Source organism: Seriola dumerili, unplaced genomic scaffold, assembly GCF_002260705.1.
Source record: "Seriola dumerili isolate Sdu_G_001 unplaced genomic scaffold, Sdu_1.0 BDQW01000040.1, whole genome shotgun sequence".
Classification (NCBI taxonomy): Eukaryota; Metazoa; Chordata; class Actinopteri; order Carangiformes; family Carangidae; genus Seriola; species Seriola dumerili.
In genome coordinates, this window is record NW_019174295.1 from 2,143,003 (window position 1) to 2,166,792 (window position 23,790).

Below are 23,790 nucleotides of genomic sequence, written 5' to 3' on the forward strand. Positions count from 1 at the left end.
CCTCAGCCTGGCTAGATGAATTTATAATGAGCACTTAGGGTGCTCTGCTATCCAAGGGTGCTTGGGGGTTGTGGGAATGAGTTGAAAGAAAAGCCTGGTTTGCTATTTTAGTACTTCCTTCTGATTTGGCAAATTTTTTTTTTTTTTGAACAATGACACATGGAAATTACAGAAAACATATAAACATATTCCACTGATCGTTTTGTTTGTGTCCACTCTCATTAACTTGGTTTCTTTGTGATACCTCACAGTGAATTTCTCTTTTACCCTTTGAGTGAATCTGCCTTTGGAAGATTGTGAGATAAGCTTGTAAATTCTGATCAAAATGTCACTGTGTGTGTATTTATGCATGTTAGGACAGTGGTTAGTGAATGGGGAATGAAAGATGTTATGCTTTACTGCTTTAATTTCTGGAGGGGGAGATGGAGAAACCAGGCCATCGTTAGACAAGTTCGCCCCACAGCGACTTTACTTATCTGACTCCTTATAATCCATTTCCCCACTACACAAATATACACTCATACTTGGATGTGCAAACATAGAACATGCACACACACAACTGCAGAGCATGAGCACACACAGGAAGTGTATCTGGTTGTCAACAAAATGTTAATTGGTGGATTGACTGGTGTCCTCTGTCATATCTGTGAACCCCCTACACTTCCTGGACACTACTAGTAAACAAAGTCCTCTTTCTACATTTAGGGGTCTATATTTCAAGGGAACAAAAAAGACTGAAAGACTTTAAACTAATTACTGTTTCAACTGCTTTGTATATTCATTCACACATTGCTGAAATGTGATCTAACCTGAGTAGTTTGTGCGCGGCGTCCCTGGAAAGCCGGGCACGGTGCAGCTGGGATGCCGAGCCCTGCCAAGCCCTCAGACAGGCAGTGGGACCGTCGGCAAGGGAGCGTGAACGCTCCATACCCGCCGCCATCCTCCTCAGTCGGAGACATCAACCCCTCCTCCCCTTCTCCATCTCCATCACACTCAGCCTCTCTCCGGTTTTTAGCGTAGCGGCTCCTCTGCCCCCTGAGGCCAGGGCTCTGCTGGCTGCACAGATGGTCCAGAGACGATGCCCTTTCAGCTGAGCCTGGAACATACACACAGGTGGTTATTGCGGGGCGGGGTGTGTATTCGTGTGTGTGTGTGTGTGTGTATGTGTGTGTGTGTGAGCAAGGTGAGGTTAGTGCATTCTGATTACTGTGCGAGTGTGTGAGTGTGCACCAAACCCATACATTATTCTGAGCTAGCCTACCACCTGGGGCATTGCTTAGACCTTCAGCAGTTAGGTTACCAGCTACCGCCTGCTGTCATGCTGAGCTCCAGCAGCTCCTGCACAGCCCCAGTTAAACTAACAATCCCATGATCAACAGAACTACGGCAAGTGATGGATGGCGGCTAACCTTCAATCAGCAGACTCTCTCAAATCATTTTTCCCTGCTCGGCAATTTTTCTCAGCTCCCTCCCTCCCATCACCTGTAAAGTGAATCAAATCAAGCCGACCCTCCTGCAAACATGCTCTGATGTACACATATATAGGAACATTTTATTTTCCATCCATCAGTCGCCATTCTCTTAGAAAGCTACAGTGGTGCTTTTTGAGAACTATATAACGAGAAAAAAAATTCAGAAATTTCAATATCTACCATTTCAAGACAGGAAATGTAACTTGACTTGACTTAACTTGAACTTGCTCTGATGTTGCCAATAGCAATGGATATGCTTCCCAATTACTATGTGAGAAAATTGAATATGTATTCTGTAGGTTTACAATAAATAGTAAATAATTTATGTTTACCATCCTCACCTGCACTGGGCCGTGTGAACTGTTCCTCCTCCTCTTCTTCTCCTCCATCCACCATCTCCTCCGTGCTGGTCAGATGCTCCTGACTCAGGTCAGACAGAGAGAACTCCAGGCTGTCTTCTCTCCACATGTCCGCCGACTTCGACCGCTTCTTTTTAAAGCTCCCTCCCTCCCGGGGGCCCTCAGTCATCCGCTGGAGGTACCTTTCCTCTCCAACAGCGTCTCCCTCCCCCTCCCCCATGGAGTCCTCTCCTCCATCCTGAGCAACAGTGTCCGCCTCTGAGGTTTCGGGAGTTGGCGTGGCCAAGGGGTCATCATCCTGCTGGTAGGACTCTGGCCTCATTGTCATAGCGACGCGCTGTGTCCAGTGAGGGTTGATGCCAAACTCCCCGAACGCATCTGTTGCGTTGAAAGGTTCCAGTCCGTTCTCTGCTAACGACTGTGGGATGCTCGGCGTGCTGGAGGAGCGGGTTGAGGCTTCAGAGTTCCTGTGTTCCTGTTTCACTGAAGAAGAGTGGCGGGAGCGGCGGGTGATCGGCTGCTTGCTGGAGAGACGGAGTGAGCGGGACGTGTGCTTACGGGAGAGTTGTCCCGTCACATCGCCATAGAAACCACTGTCCCCATTCTGACTCTCCACGTTTCCCATGATTCAACTGTGGATGAAGGAAGTAGGTTGTGTGAAACATATACATCTTAGAAATGTTCCCATTATCCCTTAATCTAGACCATGACTAATTCGTGCAAGTTAATAAAGTAGTGACCTAAGTGTTTTACAACTTCTTATTGGTGTGCGCCACATCTGTGCTTTATATCAAACATCTGTGTTCATTAACTAGCACACTGATCAATCTGAGGTGCCAGATCCCTCCTCGGTTTAAAACACAGAGTATTGCATTCATTAGAAAAAACACATAACAACATGCATCTGCCAGCTGCTTGTAATGCATTTTCTTTTATTTAATTAACTTGTTATACGGGCCAGTGCCTTTGGGGAGGTCAGAGAAACTAACAGAAGAACACACGGCAACTCTTAAGTGAGATTGAAAGTACTAAGAGGAGGCTGTTCAAAGAAATAACAGATAAAACAACTTGCAGCAACTATCAAAATCCGTCATTTACTGCAGTGGATGCTTGGTCAGATTCAGATATTTACTGTAATCTTATGTAAAGTGGGTTTTGTTAAAAGAAAAAGAAAAGGTTTGTGGAAAAAGAATGTCTTACTCAGCAAAATCAAGAATTGAAAAAAACTACTTAGTTTTAGGATTGGTGCCAAAACTCACGTATTGCATTGGCAGTGTTAACGGAAACCTTCAATACCCAGCTCCTAAGTGGTGCGATGCTTTAAGAGCGAGATATCTTTTGTTGTGTTTTCACAATTCCCCACTGAACTGGGCTGAGTGCTGTTCTGCCTGTGATGAAGTGTGAGCTGGTTACAGAAAGTTAGAGACTGTTGCCAGTTTATTTTAAAATCACTGTGAGATACACAGTCTGTTTTCAAATATTTCAAACCACGCAGCAGGTTGTGCTTTCTAATGGCATTGTCAAAAACATTGAAGGCACTCATCTGCAGTTCTTACACAGCTCTCTGCTTTGAGATTCAAATTATGATCTGACGGACAAGGAACTTTGTTAAATGGGTTGTTTACATATTCATATTTTACTGAAAAGCAGGTCAATCACTGTGCTGGATGAGTGGGTAACCTTTGATGTCCCATTAACTAATGGTGGGATTTCAAAGGTATCCAGGAGCTCTATGAAGGCCATGTAGGGATCAGGGGTCAGGTATCCGCTGAGCTGAGGTGGAAACTCCCTATCCAGTTTTTGGCTACTTTACCTGACCTGAATGTTCGGACAACACACTCACATGAAGTAGCACAGGGACAAAAAAGTGAATTAAACTTAACTATTTAGAGAAAATCAAAATCCCATTTCCCCTTTTAGTGGCTACAAAGACTTTTAAAACTTTAAAAATGTTTTTTTTCCTCATATGTTTAAAAGTTGCATCACAATTTAATCATTAAAGTTAAAACTTTAATTAATCTTGGTCTTTGTCACTTGTACTTTATGATCCTACACATTCATGAATCCTTATCATCTTGTTTGACGCAACGACGGATGGACTAATCTCACTGCAGCACTTCTCTCCCTCTGCACTGCTCAAATTATGCATCAGCCATATTCCCAGATGCAGTTAAAATGATCAAAGAAATCCGTTTTTAGCTGCATTCTGTTGATCACAAAGTTATCTCAGCATCCTGCTTCACCTCATGCTCTCTGTTATATAAGCACATGGAGCTGCTGAGTCAACTGCTGTCAGATCAGCTGGTCCTCTGTGAGTCACACATCATCAAACCTACACCATCAGGTTCTCCGCGTGGACTCAAACTGCAGAGAGAGAATCTTTCCCAACGAGATAAATTCTGTTTTAACAACTCATTTAATCTTGTATTTAGAACCACCGCCTTTAAAACAAATACAATATTCAAATTCAAATAAACTGTTAGGATTTTAAAATTCAATACAAACCAAATCACTAATCGACATACTGAAGTGTACAAGCTGTGGTTACCTGTGGTTAAGCAGCCGCATCACCAGCATCCCCACCTCACTGTGGTGTCGCCTTTCACCGACTGCACGATCCTGCACACATCCTCAAACGGTGGTGTCAGTCCGCCCTGAGAGGAACAAGAAAAGAGAGAAGTGTTTCAACGGAGCTCTCACAACTTCAAAGTGACCCGATGTGTCAAATGCACAGAGAGGAGGAGAGAGACGGCGGGAAGAGGAAGGTGCTTCTGCAGGAGGATCTGCCAGGTATGTTACATAAAGCGGGTGAAGTAAAGTTGAAAGTAAAGCTGTGAAGCGCAGCGGAGAGGGAATGTATAGGATGAGAGACAGCATACAGGATGAAAGGGAATAAGGGACACTTGGGTCAGTAAGCCTGGTGTGCAGATAATGCAGGGAGGCAAAAAAAAAAAAAAAACAACAAAAAGACAAAACAAGAAATGCACATTAAAATGCACACATATATACAAACTCACTGATCATCAGAAACAAAGCACGGAGGTACAGTCTGAGCCTGAGGGGCGAGAAAAAAAACTCACAAACAACCGTATTTTCTTTGAACTGCACCCTGAAACTCTCTGCCAACCAGAAACCACACAGGCATGTACAGGCATGTGCACAAAACATTTTGGGAAAACACCCCTTGTTTCCCTGTAGACAAAGAGATGCGTGCACACACGCACACACATACACACTCACACACTGTAAAATGACAGGAGATGAAAGCAGCTATGCAGTGTGATTTTCTGCTTAAGACTCAATTCAATGATCCTTACCAACACGACCTAATTTTCTCTAATACCAGCCCTGAGCTGCTTAGAGTAGACCATGATTTCCATAATGTGCTATGTATAGTGTGGAGGTATGCAAGTTCAAGCCTGCTTGCTAGCGTGTAGATTTGCACATATTTTCAGTTCATAAACCAGATGAAAATTATTAATTTGGATGTATGATCCCTCTTGGTCAGCTAGCATAAGCATTTAGAGGCCCCTGGCAGATTAGCTGGGAGACTGACTGCTGCCCACAGTGCTGCAAACACTATTGTCAGATTAGTTTGGGTTTTGATAAGGAGGGAAATTATGTAAAAGGAATAATTTCGCTGCCATGTGAAAACAAAGACAAATCTGTTGCAAAGCAGATGTCAGTCAGCACAAGGTCTGTCATTTTAACTAGACATTTCTGTTTTTGCCTCATCAATTTGTTCCCTCAGGGCTGCAAGACTGGTCTAACGTTACTGCCACCAAACTTTGACTGAAGTGGCTGTGTTTTTAAATCAGATCAGATTGTTCACAGAAATACACAGAGATGAAAGTGCAGATAAAGTGAAGCAGAAAAGGACAATAAGAGAATTGCTGCACAGCGTCTCGTTTCACCGGTCAGCTCTGACGTTGCGCCATGCCAGCATGTGTGTGTTCATGTATTTTAAACATAGCCACTGTAGCACATTTCACCCCAGCTGTGGGAAGCGGTTACATAAGCTAAACTTGACCCTGATACTTCTCCTCCTCCTCCTCTGTTCGTCCTAACACTCCAGTCTTTATTATTTCTCATCCGTCCTCCATCCCATCCGGCCTGATGAGATTCATCCCAGCCCACATGCTGGCCCCCCACCCGTAAAACAAACAAAGACACACACATTATCCTCCACACATAATGCTTGACAGGTGCTGGATATTCATTTTGGAGCTGGTCCTGATTTCCTGTTAAATCTGGCATCAGTTTACTTTGGTGATAATTAAATTTGTGCAACAAATATTGGTTATTTAGTACCTCAACTCAGTAACTCAGTAACTCAAGACATGCAGTTCATCTACATGTATATGTCTGTCTGTCTGATTCGGAGGGGCGGAGGTGAAAAACACACACACACACACACACACACACACACAAGCACAAACAAACAAAACCATCCTGCCTAACACAACACAAGGGAAATCAAACCACTGTCTTTCCTCTGGCGGTGTACAGTCTAAAATGTTTAGTCTCTTCGTTTTTCCGCTCCCCATGCCCCGCAGCAAGGCACGGGAGACGGAGAGGGGGTAACGAGGAGAGGGGAGAGAGAGCTCACCGCAAAACCCACGTAGAGCTGAGAGGTGAGGCAGGGCTGAAGGCGAAACACATGAGGAGGGAGGGCGCCGAGGTTGGTAGAGACAGAGGAGGCAAAAACATATGGGGGTACTGTGCTATGAATAGAAGTTTGGTATGGAAAAGTGAGACGGGGGGGGGAGGAAGAAATGAAGACTGAAAATGAGAGGGAGAGATAGACAGAGTTATTTGGGGAGGGGGGTCCTATTGTTGCCGAGCTTCAAGTGGATAAGTAGACATGTGCTCTGGCTGCCTCTCTTCGGGCTTAATTGAGGGAGGCGAGACAAAAGGGGAAACATAATTATTCGCTCTCTTTCTCTCGGTCTCTCGTTCTCGCTCTCATTCTCGCAGTATATTAACACATTGAGAGAGTGTATTAACACAATGGCCTGAGCAACAGCAGCCAAGGCATCATTACCACACAGATATGGCCTCTCACACACAAGCACATGCACTGAGAGGGGGGGACAAAGAACAATTCCATAAATGTCTTAAATATCAAGTCCCTTCACTTCATATTTATATTTATATTTGATTTTTATTTACTGAATTTATCACCAACAAAATGTTTAAAAAGCAGATTTGTTGTTTTCCAAGCGCACAATAGAAAACTCCACTGGCTTCTGGCCTATAAGGGGACACAAAGTGAGACGGAGACAGAGCCGAGCATCGTGCTGGGACTGGAAGTGCCTCTTAACTGCGATGTCAGAAACAACTCTGTACTGGAGCTCTCAAACTCACGTTGCCACATTGTCACAGCTGCTTTAAAAGACATCTATCACCTAACACGTGAACGCAGACGCTCTCGCCAGCAGGTAGCTTTCTGTGGCATACACTGGAGGACAATAGAATAAAGGCAGACATGCTCCCAGGCACACACACACCTGCACAATCCCTGGAGAAATGCGAGCAGGTTTTTCAGACTCACACACATGCTCTCACACTGTTTGGAAAAATACCAAAGGCCTGTCAGAACAGCCACAGAGCGGGAACACCCTTCTTCCCCCAGCCAATCTTTTCATCTCTGCACCTGTCTCGCAGCTCCGCCCCACATGACACACAGCTCAGTGCTCCAGACTGAAACCACACATGACGTGGATGCGCACTACACTGTACGACAATGCTCTGTGAATGGAGCCAAACGAGACCTGTCTCATTGGTTTTTTTTGTTTTGTTTTTTTAAGCCTGTCATCGTCTACACCACATTGTCGCTGTCGAAATCAGACACAGATTTCACGTTATGAAATCACTAAGCACCTGTATTAAATGCCCTTCATTCCCATCATAAATGCACTTCATATAACTAATGTAAACCTGAGGAGTACAGTGAGGATCCCATCCATAAATAAAGCAAGTGTTTAAACAGGTAAAGGTGACACATCTTTCATTTGGTGTATGTTTCATTGTGGAATTAAAAGCGTTGAGGTTTTGCTGTTTAACTGATATGTAGTTCATTCATTCATTCATTTGTCCACTTGTTTAAAACCTCGGAGGACACACTGAGGTAGAATCCCTCATTTTAAATGGTGCCGAGGTAAAGACACATAATGACTGCAAACACAATGCAGACAAAATAAAATCAAACAGCAATAAATGAAGAATTCTTTTCAAATAAGGTAGAAGTGACAATGATAAAAGTGTAGGAACTGATAAAGAGACAAATAAATGAATAAGAACAATGATGAATTATTAGTCAAGGGTTTTATCCAGGTCCAGGCTTTGTGTCATCAGCACGTAACCTGTAGTCACTGTGTGTCACACATTACAGGATACGAAACCTCAGAAGAGTCTCACACTAGTTTAAGACTGAATTAATATAATTTCTTATTTCAGATTAACAGCTGTTGATGACAGGATGCATAGCTCTAAAGACTTTTATCATCTCTTAAAATGTTTTCGGGGACCTCATTGTTAGAATTGAAACATTATTAAGACAATAGTTCTTACTGCTGTGTTTTGTCACTCAGTGTTTTCTCTTTGTCATTCCTGACTTCCCAGTGAGTCTAATGAAAATAACCCAACCTCAGAGAGACACTGAAGGTGCACAACAGTAGTGTCTAGACACTTCTGCAACCAGAGTGGCGCTCAGCTTGACTGGGCTCTCTCTGACCTTTCTCTGCACTCTTGAACCACGACCACCAGCCCCCCCATCAAGCCTCAAAACGCATGAAGCAATCATTGGACTCACCCTTCCCTTAAGCCTTTTTCCCACCCCTTTCACATAACCCACCCTGCTCCTCCTCCCTCTAGGCAGGGAGTGAAGTCGCTGAGGTTAACGCTCTCTCTGGGGGGTAAGTAAAGGAATTCCTGAATGGGGAAAATTTCGTTCCTAGCAAGTCAAAATAGAGTACCATGGGAATCCTGGAGAGGGTTTTTTATCAGTACGTCTCCATGCGCCCTGATTTTGCATGCACACACCTAGAGAAATGCACACCCGCAAACACGCATGCCTGTACACCGGGGCTTCCTTGTTGTTGTTTACGCTGAGCAAACCTGCTGAAAAAGATAACAAACACACTGTGAATAACATGCGAATCAGGACGAGGTGCAGGAAGGCTCAGTGGTCCAAACAAATAAGGATCAGGGACTTATCCGTTAGTGAGTGTCTGTATGCGCACACCTAGGTGTATGTGTATTGTTCACATTTGAGGAGCAACTGTATTTATCCAGTGCCGAGATAGCAGTCAGTTGCGCTCTGAAATCATCCTATTGTAGAGATAGGAGCGCACACTCCACTGCACTCCCACAGTCCCTCAGAGACGGGACTGTCTCAGACATCACTGGTAGAATTCCCTGGAAGAGGGAGATTAGCTTCTTATTCATCCTTTCGGGATCTGACAAGACACGTGGGCCCCCCCCCCCCGCTTAAACACACACATGCACATACACAAACATCGTGCCTGCAAGCATGAGTCTCGGCTGCTGCTTAAATCAAACATTAATTTCTTCTACGTGGTGAGAGACAAAATTATAATTCCTTCCTGAACGACGCTCTCAGAGGAGGGCCAAGCATAAAAATGACAGAACAAAGTGGAAAGGGAGGAAAGGAGAGATGATTGTTATTAATTTACGATGGTCCCCTCGTGTAGAAGTGTAAGGTAAGATTTGGGATTGTGGCGGTAATAGTAATAACAAAGCAAATTCACTGCCAAGTCCTGTCAAAAAGCGTGCCAAAATGAGAGTGAAAAAAGCAACATGAATAAATAAAAAAAATAAAGATAACAGCTTCAAAACAGGGGTAAAGAGATAGTTATGGAGTGCAGCATATCATCTGCAAAATGACATATAAAAGATTGGAGATTCTGGGGTCAGTGTGGCATCTGAGGCTCAAGTCAAAAAATAAATAAATAAAGATAACGGGCAGTCGGATTCAGTGTCGATCAGTTCACTCCACTTTACTCCTCAAGTGTCACTAACCTCATTAAATACGCTCTTCCATCTTTCTAGGAGCTTACGCTGTACGCTCCTTAACTCAGATTTCAGCTGACTGTGTCGGCAGCGCGGTGCAGTCGGGGATTACCATATTTTGAAGAAAAATCCTTCCACCACAAGTCCTCCATTGAGTGAGAGGCCCATGAGAGTCAATGGGTGTGTGTAGCTTTTTGACGCTCCACTCTGAGTTGCTGAGTGAAACTTCAGCAATCACAGGATCCCTGTATGAAACCTCCCATTATGATCTTTCAAGATATATACTTTAGTGCGAGGCTTTTACGCTGTACAATCAGAGTCCTCCATTCTCCCACTTGTTCTGAGATGAAGGAGAACAAGGTGTGTCAGTCTAAATGAAATCCTTCCTGAACTTCTCTTGTAGGGTACTACGCCACTTGAAATCCTCTTGTTGATGGAGTATAACTATACAATGCAGCAGGTTGAATGACAAATGTTAAACTATCATCAGCTCCCTCCGTTGCCATTCCTCAATCAGCACCCGCTCGTTCGTCCTGATGAAAACCCTGATTGCACAGACAAGTCATCAAAACCAATCAACTGTATATTGATGCGGTGATTTGCAGTTTCTAATAAGTGAGAGGCAGTTAAAAAAACGTATTGTTTAATTATTCAGGCGGAGTGGGATAAGACATTGACTGTGCTCCAGATTCAGCTGGTAACCGTAGAAACCCTGCGGGGCAAGACGTAGCCGGGGGGGGGGGCGGCTGGGAGGGAAGGAATAAGATAGAGAAAGACTTAAAAAAAGAAGAAGAGTAATGTGCGGACGTGGCAGCATATTTGAATTTCTTGAAACGACACGTGGGCAACGGCATGCAACTGCAGGATTTTATCATACAGCAGATATCATCCAGTCAGTCTCATCCATCGCCGGTATCAGCCATCAATGTCCATCAGTTTCAAAGAACAAAGATTCCCTTGGTATTCAGTGCAAAGCAAGGAACTAGAACCACAGGTAACTTATTACTAACTAACTCAAAACTTTTCTGACTTTCTCAATCTGTCGTGTTTCCTCTACAGTCTTCCTCTACCACCTATTCTGATTTATCACACAGAGGGATCCCGTGCTGTCGCTGTTATTGGATTCTTTGCTGTGATTGTGTTGTGGTGTGTTCAAGTTGCCCTGTTTTTCTATCTAATCCCAGTTGCACTGAGACAAATTCCTTTTAGCTTGGTTGACATGGCAATAAAGTAATGAAGTGGGACAGGACACACTGCTCTAAAGAGCTTTTAATCCTGAAATTATTGAGTAGGACTACGGCATGTTGTACCATCTTGGAAAGGGAATTCCTTCCCATTATTTTAGTCTCTTTTTCCCTAACTCGGGGTGTCAAGGGTGAAAAGTAAGTGTATGGTTGGAAATCTGTTTCAGTGATTTCCATTCTGTCCTAGTAAAGGGCAAAAAAAAACCCCAAACATATTTAATTTTAGAATCAAATATTGACTTAAGAAATTCATATCAGTTAAACCCTGGCATCACCACAAATCCAGACACTGACACACATAGACACCCTCTGACAAACACAGACAGGTGTGAATGGAGCCAAATTGGCGGGTAATACTTCCTATTCCACTCTGCAGTCTGAAGAGACGGCGAAATAACAGGGTGGATGGGTGGGCGAGAGAGCGATAAGAGGGTTTTAGGCGAAGGTAGAGTGAGGTGGGAGGTTGACACAGGGGGGATGGGAGGAGAGCGAGCGGTAAGAGGGTCTGAGAAAAAAGAAAAAAGAGAGAGATGATGGTGTTGAAAGGAGGATGAGAGGTTGTTAGAGCGCTGGGGAGCGGGTGGAATTGAGTGTTGGGCCACAGGTAGACAGACAAATGATGTGTGCTGAGGTGGAAGGAGACATGAGAGGGAAAGAGGTGGAGTGGTGCTGATAGGTCCTGAGGGGCTGATAGAGATAGATGTTGTGTCGAAGTAGGGCAGATGTGAACAGGCCCGATTTGTTGTCATTAACAATATGACTGGAGTAAGGCTATCTGGAGAGAGCCACTGTCCATGTGTGATGTGTGTAGGTATGAACAGATGGTCTCTAAGACAGAAGGAAGAATTGTTGTTTGCTACTATGCTAAACTATGTAAGCACTAATTAATTAATAAAAATATGACATCTTATTAAAGAAAATTATTGATCCCTGCTATATTTTTCTAGAAGAACAAAATGTTTTTCGCAGAAGTGATGAGCTGACTATGATTATCTATTTTTAGAACAGTTTGACTGAGTTGTTTATGCATGGTTTACAGTAATAACCGAGGTTTACATGAGCCGAGTTTCCATTGAAATGATGTGCGAGAGTATAAAGAAATTTAAGAGGAAAATGGAGGGACTGTTTTTTTTTTAAATATTCCTTTATGGTACACAGAATAAGGATATTAAGGTTTAAATACAGCAACAATGCATTACACAGGTAATAGCTTCCTGTGATTTTAATCAGATTCTTAAGAGTAAAGCGAAGACAGTTAATAAAACACAAAGCAGAACTCTCATCACTTTTTTAATTAGGAAAACTGCTGAGGTCCTGCAAAACCTTTGTAGTACTACCAGGGAGCAAGAGAGAGGCTTCAGCATGACCGCACAAGGACAGGTAAGGAAGGAGGAGAACGTGCAGAGGGTGGAGAAAAAGAAAAGAGATACAAGATATTAAGGGAGGAGGAGAGACACAGGGGAAAAACGAACCTTAACAGTATGAACCAGTGAGAGAGAGAGAGCGAGAGAGGTGAGGAAGCAGGTAATGTTAAGAAAGAAGTTAGTGGCGGGCAGCACAGAGGAGGACTGGAGGGAGAGGGGGCAGGGAGACAGCGGGAGGGTGGGGTGGAGGGGGAAGTTATCTCAGTGCATCCCTGCACCTGAGTCAACAGCAGTGCTCGCAAACAAAGTACCCCCTTGAAGTAGAGATAGGAGACAATGTACAGCAGTGAGGGATGGGGGTAAGAAATGTTCAGCAAGAATGTGACAGACAAACGGCAGCTCACTGTGGTGTGTCTCTGAGGAGGAGGACACCAAGACAATACAGTGTAGTCCTTTGGTGCACTCTAGATATTACTAGATGTTATTAGAAAGGCTAGAAAGCTTCGTACTGGCCTAAAACAAAATAAAAAACATATAAAATAGCTATTGAGAGATGTAGCAGATGTCTGACGTTGAAAGAGTTTTACATTTAAACTCACAGTCTTTGTCAAAGAGCTTGTGAGCTGAATGTACCAATTTGCATCACATAATGTACTTTTCAGCGGATCACATATTTTTGTCAGCTGTTTACCACAAAGAAACTACCCTCCCTCTACCCTTGCTTTTCACTTCTTCATTTGTGCATCTTACACACACACACACCCACACACACATCCTTAAACACAATAAGGTGTGACAGATTCAGAGAATTAGAGAGGACCTACGCCCAGAATGTTGCATCAATCTTCTGCAAATTTCAACAACAACAAACTGCTTCAGTAATCTTACCACACACATCAGGTCAGTTTCCCACACTAAGCTTAAGTCTGGACTAAAACTTAACTCTGTGGAGATCAGGACTGACACTAATAATTATTTCATTACTGATTAATCTGTCATTTTTTGATCAACTGATTCATCATTTAGTCATCATTTAGCAAGATATCTTCAAATTGTTTGTGTTGTCCAAAGCTTCAGCAATAGTAGAGAACACCACACATATCCCTAGTTTAGATCTAGGTATAATCTTTTTCAGGAAATACACTGTATGTGTCAACAGACACATTTCAAAACAATAATAATGAGTTTAGCTTAGTAACACACAGCACGCACAGTACAACAATATTTAAGTTCTGATTTTTGGCTCCACCAAATTGACAGAAACAAATACTGCAGAGCTGTAAAGGAGAACAACATATGGAAACAAGTTGCATCCTGTGATGTTGTGTCATATTAGCATATTACCTCCAGGCTGGGATCAACATAAGGCATAATCGGCATTTCCAGAAAGAAAAACTCAGTTTCCCCTTTTTTTTTCCAAAGCAGTATCTTCCTGAGACATTCTGCTACTTAACAGGGTAGGAATTATTCATTTTGCATCATTAAAATGTATGCCAATGAAAGTAAACTCTAGTCACTATACGAGTTATAAAAGTCAGCAAGTCATTATTAAGTCCCTGGCCACATCCACAAAGAGACTCCTCACATTACTATCCTGTAAGATTTCAGCCAGTGTCTGAACGATGTCTTGTGACAAAAACAACGCCATGAATGAGACAAGGATGTCAACAACATGTCAGCGATGCAGCGTCTCTTCAGTGGATGGGGTTGGATCTAGGTCAATGGGTCCATTTCCTGGTAGTTGAGCTCTTGTGCGGACTCGAGCTGGGGGTTATTGTTTAGGCTCTGAGTGGCTACAGTGAATAGAGCCGCCCCTCTCAGTGCATTAGTGACCTGTATAAGCTCCACACGACTCTCTGACATCTGAGTGCAGGCCTGAGGGGAGTGGACAAAGGCAATCTGACCACACACACATGCACACACATTCAAGTGCCTAAAAGCTAATGCACCACAGGACAATAACAAAAACACACAGTCTAACAGAAACCTTATACAGCATTCACCACAGGGTTTTTTTTTTTTATCCCCAAAGAAACTCAATCCAAAAAACAAAAAAAATGCATGCAGCTCTGCCCGTAAGCCTTCATCCTTGCGTTTGTTGCTCCAAAACACACACACTTTCAGACATATTCACATACATATTTGCACATGCACACACTTACAAATGCATACACAGGCTGTTTCAGACCGCCTTGTACAATCCCACTGCATCACTTCCAGGTCAACAAGCAGGAACGTGAAGTGTGACTATGTGATGAGGACTGAGTTGAGGGCCAGGTCGGCATTCTCTTTAACTAACCCTCTTACTAACTGTAACTAATGTAATGTGAGGGTTGAAAGGAAAGATGGAGTGAAGGAGAAGAGGAGAGGAGCGAGGAGACAATGGCTAAGTGGCCTGTTTCCTCTGCTACTTGGACAGAAAAACACACTCAAAACACACAGAACACTCAGGCAAAGTAGGGGGTGTAAAGATTTCCAAGCAGAGATAAAAAAAAAAAAAAAAAAAGATCCCAGGAAGCCAAATCTCCCCAGTGCAAACAAAGCATAAACACAATCTTTGAAGACACTCTTTGCACTCTCACAGTAATTCCTGCCTTAAATCCCTACTCAGCACTTCACACACAACTGTATTTCCACTCTCTCACTCTGAAGTCTTTTACAACAGCTTCCTGTTCAGTTAACTCGTCTCGTCTCAAAACAGGTCTCCATTTTCCACCAAACCACACTCCCATATCTCGGCTCAGTTTCTGCCACCTTATCATATTGTACTGCTCTAGAATAACAAGTATCAACTTGTTTGCACTGTGCGCATCCTTTGTTTGTGGATCACTCAGTAAACAAAATTACACGTATTCCCCTTCACTGCTTTTTTCTTATGCTATTTTTCTGTATTGAGGGCAGCCTGGAAACATCTGAGGATCTAACCATATCAAATAAGATGTAGATGCATGTACACACAAACACACAGACCGATGTGGGGGCTGGAACGCAACACTGATCAGAGATAATGGGCAGACATGACAGGGATGGCAATGCTGTCACACCAAGAGGGGAAGGAAGGAGGGATGATGGAGCAAGAGACAGAAAGAGAGAAACAGATAGCAAGAGAGAAAGAGGGAGGGAGCGAAGGAAGGAAGGAAGGAAGGAAAGGAAGAAACTCCCAATTCATCATCAGACGCAGAGGAGACAAAAGGGAGGAAATGAATGAGGGCACATGCCAGCTCACGTCAGCTCTGAGACACCCCTCCCCCGTCTGGACCACTTCTCAATTAGAGGCATCCCCTTCTGCTTCTCCCACTCCTTTTGCATCATCATCATCATCATCTTCTTCTTCTTCTTCTTCTCAGCAGGAGGCTGATGTTAAGGAATCTGGCACAAAGCAAAACGTTCTCCACCTGATGTTACGCACTCCCCCAGCTAACAACTCTTGTTGTCCTATTCGACCAGATGAGCGACATTACAAACGGACGGTAAACACGTCGGTGTGACATAATGTTCACACTGACTCATTCTGCCTCTCTTGTCATGCACATGGTAAAAGCCAAGGCCATGGAACAGAGACACACAAACACACTATACACTAAAATAGTTGCTCAAATTAATACCTAAAACATAAATTTCCTTCACATTTTTATCTGAGGTTTGAATGCTTCTCAATGTCATCTAATTGCGCCTTGTTTGCAATTGTTTAATGGTACCTGACTGGAGAATTGAGCTACATTTGAATGAAAACTTGATTAAGGTTTTCTTGTGACCCATCTTCCCCTGTAGCATGTCAGCCGAAGAGTTTTTCCAACGTTTTATGTGATTAGTTTTCATGGCACCATTGACTTATTCTATCATGAATACTGCAAAGGGATTCCCCCTACTATTGCATGCAATACCCTCCACCCTCAGCTGTCAGTTTTGCCTTAGTTTTCCCAAAACAGACATTTAACAATATCCGTCTGGTGCTGGTCTGCAAGTGACAGCAGCGAGAGAACCGGGAGCGTGAGCGACAGGAACACACACGCACACACTCACAGAGAGAGGACGGACTCACAGAGAACCCCACAGGCGCACAGTCAAACACAAACATTTAAACAGCTTGATTGCATGTGGGGAGATGGGCACTGGGGGCTGCATAAGCCCCATATTTGCTCAACAGCAGAAATAAGTAGACCACTGAGGAAGAGAGGATGAAGTGTTAGCAAAGCAACGGTTAGAAGAAATTGAGACACAAAGATGAGAGAGAGAGAGAGAGAGATCATCCCTTTCATGTTAATTGCATCATCCCTTTATCATGCCCGCCACATGCTCTTCAAACTGCATCTTATGTGCTGCGTCTGTAATCATAAAGAGAGGCTGTTCCTCTGACCTGCCACAAGGTCAGAAGAGTCTTATTCACTGAGGAGGATAAAGATGTGAGAGTATTTGTAGTAAGCTTGAGTTCCATGTTGTTAATGATGATGATGATGATGATTATTATTTCCATTTATGAAATGTATTATTTAATGCACGAAACGCTATATGAGCTTCACATTAACAGATCAAAGGATAAGTATGATTTAGATATTTGTATTTATAGTATAGATTATATGAAGGGTGCAGAATATGAGTGTGTGATTCATCTATCATCTGCCTTTCAGAAATCTGGTCCCTACAATGTAAACCATCGCACTTCAGGGTTAAGGTAAGGGTTTGAATTACAGTACTCATGCAGTAGTTATGGTTTCAGAATGAAAGTGAATGCAACGTCCTCCTCAGAGACAAAAACAAGTGCTTGATTGTGGCTGCTGGAGAGGAAGAGGATATGTCTACCTACATCTGCCCTATAGGTGGGCTGACTTAGCATGGTATCAATGTGGGTCAGTACATACACATTCTCACACACAATACAAACATATACACACACATACACACACACACACACACACACGCCCACAAGGCTCACTTAACGGAGCCCCATCCCCCGCTTCACGCTCACACACTATATTAGCTTACTGTACACAGACGGAGCACATGGTTGCGTGGATGCACACACACTCATATTTGTCCTAAACACACACACAAGACACACTTGCGTAGTAAATGGACACACACAAGCATAAACCTGAATGAGCAGTGTGTAACAGTATCTGAGATAATGGCTTTTTCATAGCCCCGAGCTTTCACAAAGTCTTTGTCAATTTTGAAGAAAAAAAAAGAACACACGCACGCACGCACGCACACACACACACACACACCAGTTTTTATCTGTCACTATAAATCCTTTCACGGATCACTTCCTCAAAACACCCTGCCAATATTCAACTTCCTCATGGCGGCAACTGAAGCAGTGAATTGTGGCAAGAAAGATAACATGAAGGAAAGATAAGAGAGAGAGAGAGAGAGAGAGAGAGAGAGAGAGAGAGAGAGAGAGAGAGAGAGAGAACTAGTTTAAATTTGTTTTCTTCTCAAAACAAAACAAACACTAATAATGAGGCTGGATAATAGATTGAGCATCATTCTCAGGCTTGGTTGTGTTTTACAGTCATGGACTCAAAAATGTGTTAAGATTTATTACTGTCTCATCAGGGTTTTGTAAATGACTACTTACTCTTGTCACTGTGTTATGACTAAATCACTATTAGTATTGACTTGATGTATTGTGGATATTTGACATGTTACTTGGACTGACTTTTCTTAATGGAGCAAACCAAATGCCCAAGACATCTGTTTGTTTGTTTGGTTTTTTTTTCCTCTCTAGAGAGTAGGCGCAAAAGTGAGGGAGGAGAGAGGACAGCAGAGCCTTTGTGCCCTTTGACCTCTCGTAATTCTTCGGCTGTCTGGATGCCTGAAGATGACCCTCTGCACAGCTGAGACCCAACACCTCCACTAATGCAATTATGTGCGCACACACACACACACACACACACACACACACACACACACACACACACACACACACACACACACACACACACACACACACACACACACACACACACACACGCATTTGAGTGACGGATGCTAAATACATATGAAGTGTTCAGAGGGAGGTAAAAGTGAACACTCACAGACTCTCCTCCTTTGTTTTTGTATCCCCTCGATCTTCCTGTGTCTTAATGGCTACTGTCACTCTGCCAGGTCTTCAGTACCACACTGCCTTTAACTGCTGGTCTCTCAAGACTTTCAGTAGCTCTAAGGTCTCTCTCTTTGTCTGTGCAGTCCTCCTCTATCTGTTCTTTAGCCGTTTCGCTTCTCCTCTGTTAACATTTCCACACGACACAGCTCACACATACATACACACACACACACACACACACAAACATACACACACACACACACACCAATGCGTTAATGTCTTCATCAGCTCCAAATCCGTTAGTGTGTGATCCCTCTTTCTTCATTTAGCATTGTGCGCCTTTGATGGCATAACCAGATATTTTGAGGACCGACTTGGATCTTTTTTTTTTTTTTTTTCTAACAAGCTTTTGAAAACTAATTACTATAAGCACCACTCGAGTTTCTGATCTGGAGTGTAATCTCACTTTATCTCAAGTCATTTCATCTGCCCAGTATTTGTTACGTAAAAGCTCACAATCAAATATACACGCTGCCACAGTACAGTACCTACTACAGTACGCATCACTGTGTTTGCCCTTTGAGCTACGCAGTTTGTTCAATGGTGGGGGGGGTCAGGTGCTGCCAGTCCAGAGGGCTGTTAAGGTATTTTGTTATCACCAAATTACTTGAAGTAGCAAACTAGGCAGGGTCCCAGTGAGAGCATTAATGATTGATAAACTTTCATGAACACACACACACACGAACACACACACACACTGCTCCATGAAGGATGGCTATGTGTGCGAGCCTTTTTTTTTTTTTGCTGCAGTTCTCATGTATTTATATAAATTCATATGGCTGTATGTGTGTGTGTGTGTGTGTGTGTGTGTGTGTGTGTGTGTGTGTGTGTGTAAGAGAGAGAGAGAGAGGGAGCGAGGGGAGACCCAAACACCAAACAGTAGTATACTGTACTAGCAAAGGAGAGGAGCCACACTCACACACAGAGGCACGTTGTGTAAGAAAGCATACGTTGGAGTACGTTGGAAGACACACACACACACACACACACACAGATACAGAACATATACGACAAAAATCTTGTCAGATTCTCAAATTTAAACTCCTTACTGTGACTTCATCTCCTTTTCTATATCTCACACAAACATTAAAATTCATATAAACAGTTCACAAATCATCTAAACACACAACATGAAGCCAGTTACCTTAAACACCCAAACAACTCTATCTGTCCCTGTCCATCACAAAGCTCCCAAAACAACCTCAAAACAAGAAATGTGTCTCTTTACCTTTACTTGTGCTCCACACCTGTGTGTGTGTGTAACCGTTAATTCCCTGTGGTGGTTAAAACACTGTCAGCACGTGTCCGTTCTGAGAGCAAACAGGGAAATCCTTGCACCGGTAAGACGTCTCCTGCACTCCAGCGCAGCGTTTGACTCTAAACACACACACACACACATACACACACATTACAGCACATACTCACACATGCTGCCTCTTGCACGCCTAGAACAGACTGAGAAGGCTGAGGACAGGAGGGTGTGTGAGCGCTGCCTGAGTCTGAGCCCGCCCTCTTTTCTCTGGCTCTCCCGTACTCTCCCACATGCACTCACCCTGCCCTCCTCCTTCTCTCCGTTCCCTCTCTCTTTTCTCTCGCTCCCTCTCTCTCTCTCTCTCTCTCTCTCTCTCCAATTTCACCTCCCCCGGCTTGCCAATTGACTGCCAGCATGTGTGCTGGGTCTGTGCCTCTAAGCCTTTAGATGTCCCAGTCCTCTTTTTAATTGCTGGCTCTCTGGCCTCAAAAGTTCTACACAAACACAAAGACACACAGATAAAGTGGACAAGCACAGTCATGCACAAACATATAAGGATACATGAAAAGACACAAGCCCACTCGCATACAATTAAAACATAGAGTGATAAAGTAAATTAGTTTTTTTTTTTTTTTAAAAGATCATAGATAATACAAACCAACATGGTGAAAACTAAGTGGGTAGGAAATGTCATCTTAAAACGTGTAACTTGTAAGATTTAATACACAAGAAAGAACAGAGACTGTGGCTTCAGTAGAGAGCAGACAAACATGCACAGATGAGTACAAGAAGAATCCATCACTTTCTTATCAATCTTCCACGAGAGCTGCTGTATCTCATGCTTTTTTTTTGTTTTTTCCACTCATCCTTGCTTTACTGTTTTATAACCCACCAGGCTTTTAGTAACAGAAGCCTCAAATGAAAGGAATGCACCCACAAGTGGAAGCCTTTGCTGTTTTTACTATTGTCTCCCACATTCTTGCCTGTCATGATATCACCACCTGTAGGCTTGAAAAGAGGATCTGAGAAGTTCGTAGCCTGCTCCATCACTGGCATCACTGCAGTTGTAGCCAGCTTGGATTCACTACAGTTACAATGGACTCCTACAGCGACCCAGTTTTATATCTTAAAATATCAAGATATCCATAGAAACTACTCAAACCTCTCTTGCAGCATAACTGACTACTCCACTGTCCATTCCAGGTTCAGTATGATCGTTCGTGTTCTTGCCAACATGCGCTAAAAATATCTCAAAGTCAAATTCACAGCTTCATATTTGCCGCTAGCGTGGTTAGCTGTTTGTCTTTTGCGACCATCAGAAGAAAACTTAAGTGCACGTGACAAAGGTAAACGCAAACAGTATCAAGTTACACACGATTTGGAAGTGTCTTTGTAACAAGACATATTGTCCAATAGTCTGATGTGTTAAACAATATATTTATGTGTTGTGTTTGGCAGAAATTCAATGGCTACAGTCCCAGGATTTAACCTCTGAGAGTTTGGACTCTCACCATGTTTTTTTTCTTTTGTCAGTTGGTGGGAGCTCGGCACATCACAATACATATTATATAATAAAATTTACTCCATGTATTTCACTTGTAAAATGTTCACACAAGGGAGTGTATACATTTTTGAAACAATACTGCACAGCTTCTGCACATTTAATCTCATACAACCTTAACTCTGTTAAAAGCTGTTAAAAAAACAAGGTGTGGAGAAACTGTCAGCTGGACCTCACTCAGCCAAAAAATGGCTTCAGCACTCCAGAGACCTTTATGATCCAAGAAATAAAGAAACCTCCTTCAGGCATTTAGTTTTTTTCAAAAGAGACTTGTTGATGTGCCAGGTGAGGAGGTCCAGTGGCGAGATATTGAGATATATATAAATATATTTAACTGTTTCCATCTCAAAATATGAAAATCTGTAAAAAAATAAATAAATAATAATAATAATTAGGTAAAATTCACCTGAATAATAAATAACTTGATAACTAGATAGCTTTCTCAGATTTCTCAGGGTCATCAAATCATCTACCAAAATGTTTGGCTTGAGGACATGGGAATTTATGAGAGAGACAGGGACGATTACGTAGCAGGCTGATGATCCTCATTGTCTCTGCCTGCTGTACTGTGAAGCCACAGAAATAACTAGTGTTTGGGAGTATTTAACATTTATAGAGGCAAACATGTCGGGACAAAGGGCAGTGAAGGTAACAGATCTACCCAACAAAAGGACCTGACACAGTCTCCACGGGGGAGAGAGGGGAGACACTCACAAACACAAAGTCGCTAACAAATGTGCACGCTGACAGCACACACACACACACACACATAGCTTTTTACCTCCGGGCACATGATGACATTTCAGCACCTTACTTAGACAACACTGCTGCAATTATTCTTGCCTTTTTGAATTCTTTTGTGTAAAGCATGTTTGTATGTACATGCACGTATGCTGTCTGTCGTACACCTGTCGTCTCATCAGACCTCATTCTCTTCCCAGCCCGTCTCCTTCCTTTCTGTCTCACTGTTGTTTCTCTCTGTTATCTAACAGTATAGCTGGAAAAGGTCGTGTCCTGCTGGGAGCCGGCTGAAACAGGAAATAACCAATCCAGGAGGATGAACAGCGACTTAGACAACCCGTTCCCACACTCCTACCCAAACACAGCGTTATTGGGCTGTAATGCAATTATCCAAGGAGTGGGGAGGAATTGGTTAGTAGTTTAAAGACAACCCAGAGCAATGACTGCAATGTCGTGTTGGCACAAGCGGGATACAGAAGAGGTAATAAAAACAACAGCAGGTGGAGGATGTTATGTAAGCAGAGATGAGGGCTGGAGATGTCGGGGGTCTCTTTTTGTTTGCTTGTTTTGCTCTATCTGCACTCATCCTTTGGCGTGTTGCTTTTGTAGTGTGAACACGCTCATTGTTTGTTGTCAGCTGTGCAGTCGGCGGTTGGGACAGCGAGGAGTAAATGAATATCAAAGCCTATTCACCAGTCGCAGTTTTCTGTTGAATAAACAGACTTTTTGGTAGCAGCACTGTAAGTGTAGCCGGTTTTGTTCCCCTGTCTTCCTGCACACCTGAGCTGGCCTTTCAGCACAATAGACTGCACCTTTCAATCCTTATCAGATGTTATCGCAGTGTGTGCATGTGTGGGTGGGTGGGGAGGGTAGCAATATCAGTAAAAAAAAAGCAGAAGGGATGAGACACAGATTGGTTTCCCATTTCATGCCTCTTGCCATTTCTGTTGCTAAACATATTGTATTGAAATTCATGAACATACTGTATTGGGGTCAAAAAAAAAAGATATGCACATATACACAGTCAGGATGCCCATTTCCCCCACCCGACCAACACCCACCTTGCCAGATTTGATAAAATCATTTTCACCAGCCATGCGAGTGGAGCTGATGAATAATGTATGTACTGCTGGGCCACAATAGTACTTCCCTTCTGGCCTGCTACCTTTTTCTTGAGTCACATTAGCTACCGGTTGCTAGTTCCACTGCTTAGGGTCATATCAGCTAATCCCTGTCTGGCGCTATTACATTTTCCATTAGCATGGCACACCTCTATATATGCACATGCACTGTGGTATGCTCACAAAGCATGTGTTAAATGGACACACACACACACACACACACACACACACACACACACACACACACACACACACACACACACACACACACACACACACACACAGGGGCACAGTGAATAAATTGGACAGGTATACAGAAAGACACAACTGCACTCATTAATAGTGACGACAGATGTGACTGACAGGCCCTCAAACTGGAGAGGAGGCAGGCATCAGGTGTTTGACTGCATCCCTTCATCATCAACACAAAGAAACGATGACATGCATCAGGTGTAACGTCATGATGGACAGCTTGGGTTTGACACGATAGGTGACACGTCAATTATTTCAATCATCGGGTGTAACTGATCATACAT

At 43.1% G+C, this 23,790-nt stretch overlaps 1 protein-coding gene across 2 annotated transcripts in view; it reads right to left on the reverse strand.

Moving 5' to 3' along the window:
* LOC111217098 (T-lymphoma invasion and metastasis-inducing protein 1-like) overlaps positions 1–20,008 on the reverse strand; it is a 52,795-nt gene extending 32,787 nt beyond the window's left edge. The window contains exons 1-4 of one of the 2 annotated variants that reach the window (XM_022738811.1): positions 19,808–20,008; positions 4,380–4,485; positions 1,814–2,463; positions 810–1,096 (exon numbers count right to left, since the gene is read on the reverse strand). In XM_022738811.1, coding sequence (XP_022594532.1) covers positions 810–1,096; positions 1,814–2,456 — 930 coding nt within the window. In that variant the 5' untranslated portion in view covers positions 2,457–2,463; positions 4,380–4,485; positions 19,808–20,008. Of the gene's footprint in view, positions 1–809; positions 1,097–1,804; positions 2,464–4,379; positions 4,486–19,807 lie in introns of both variants that reach the window. The other variant, XM_022738810.1, reaches the window with a different exon arrangement.
* Positions 20,009–23,790: the final 3,782 nt, after the last annotated feature.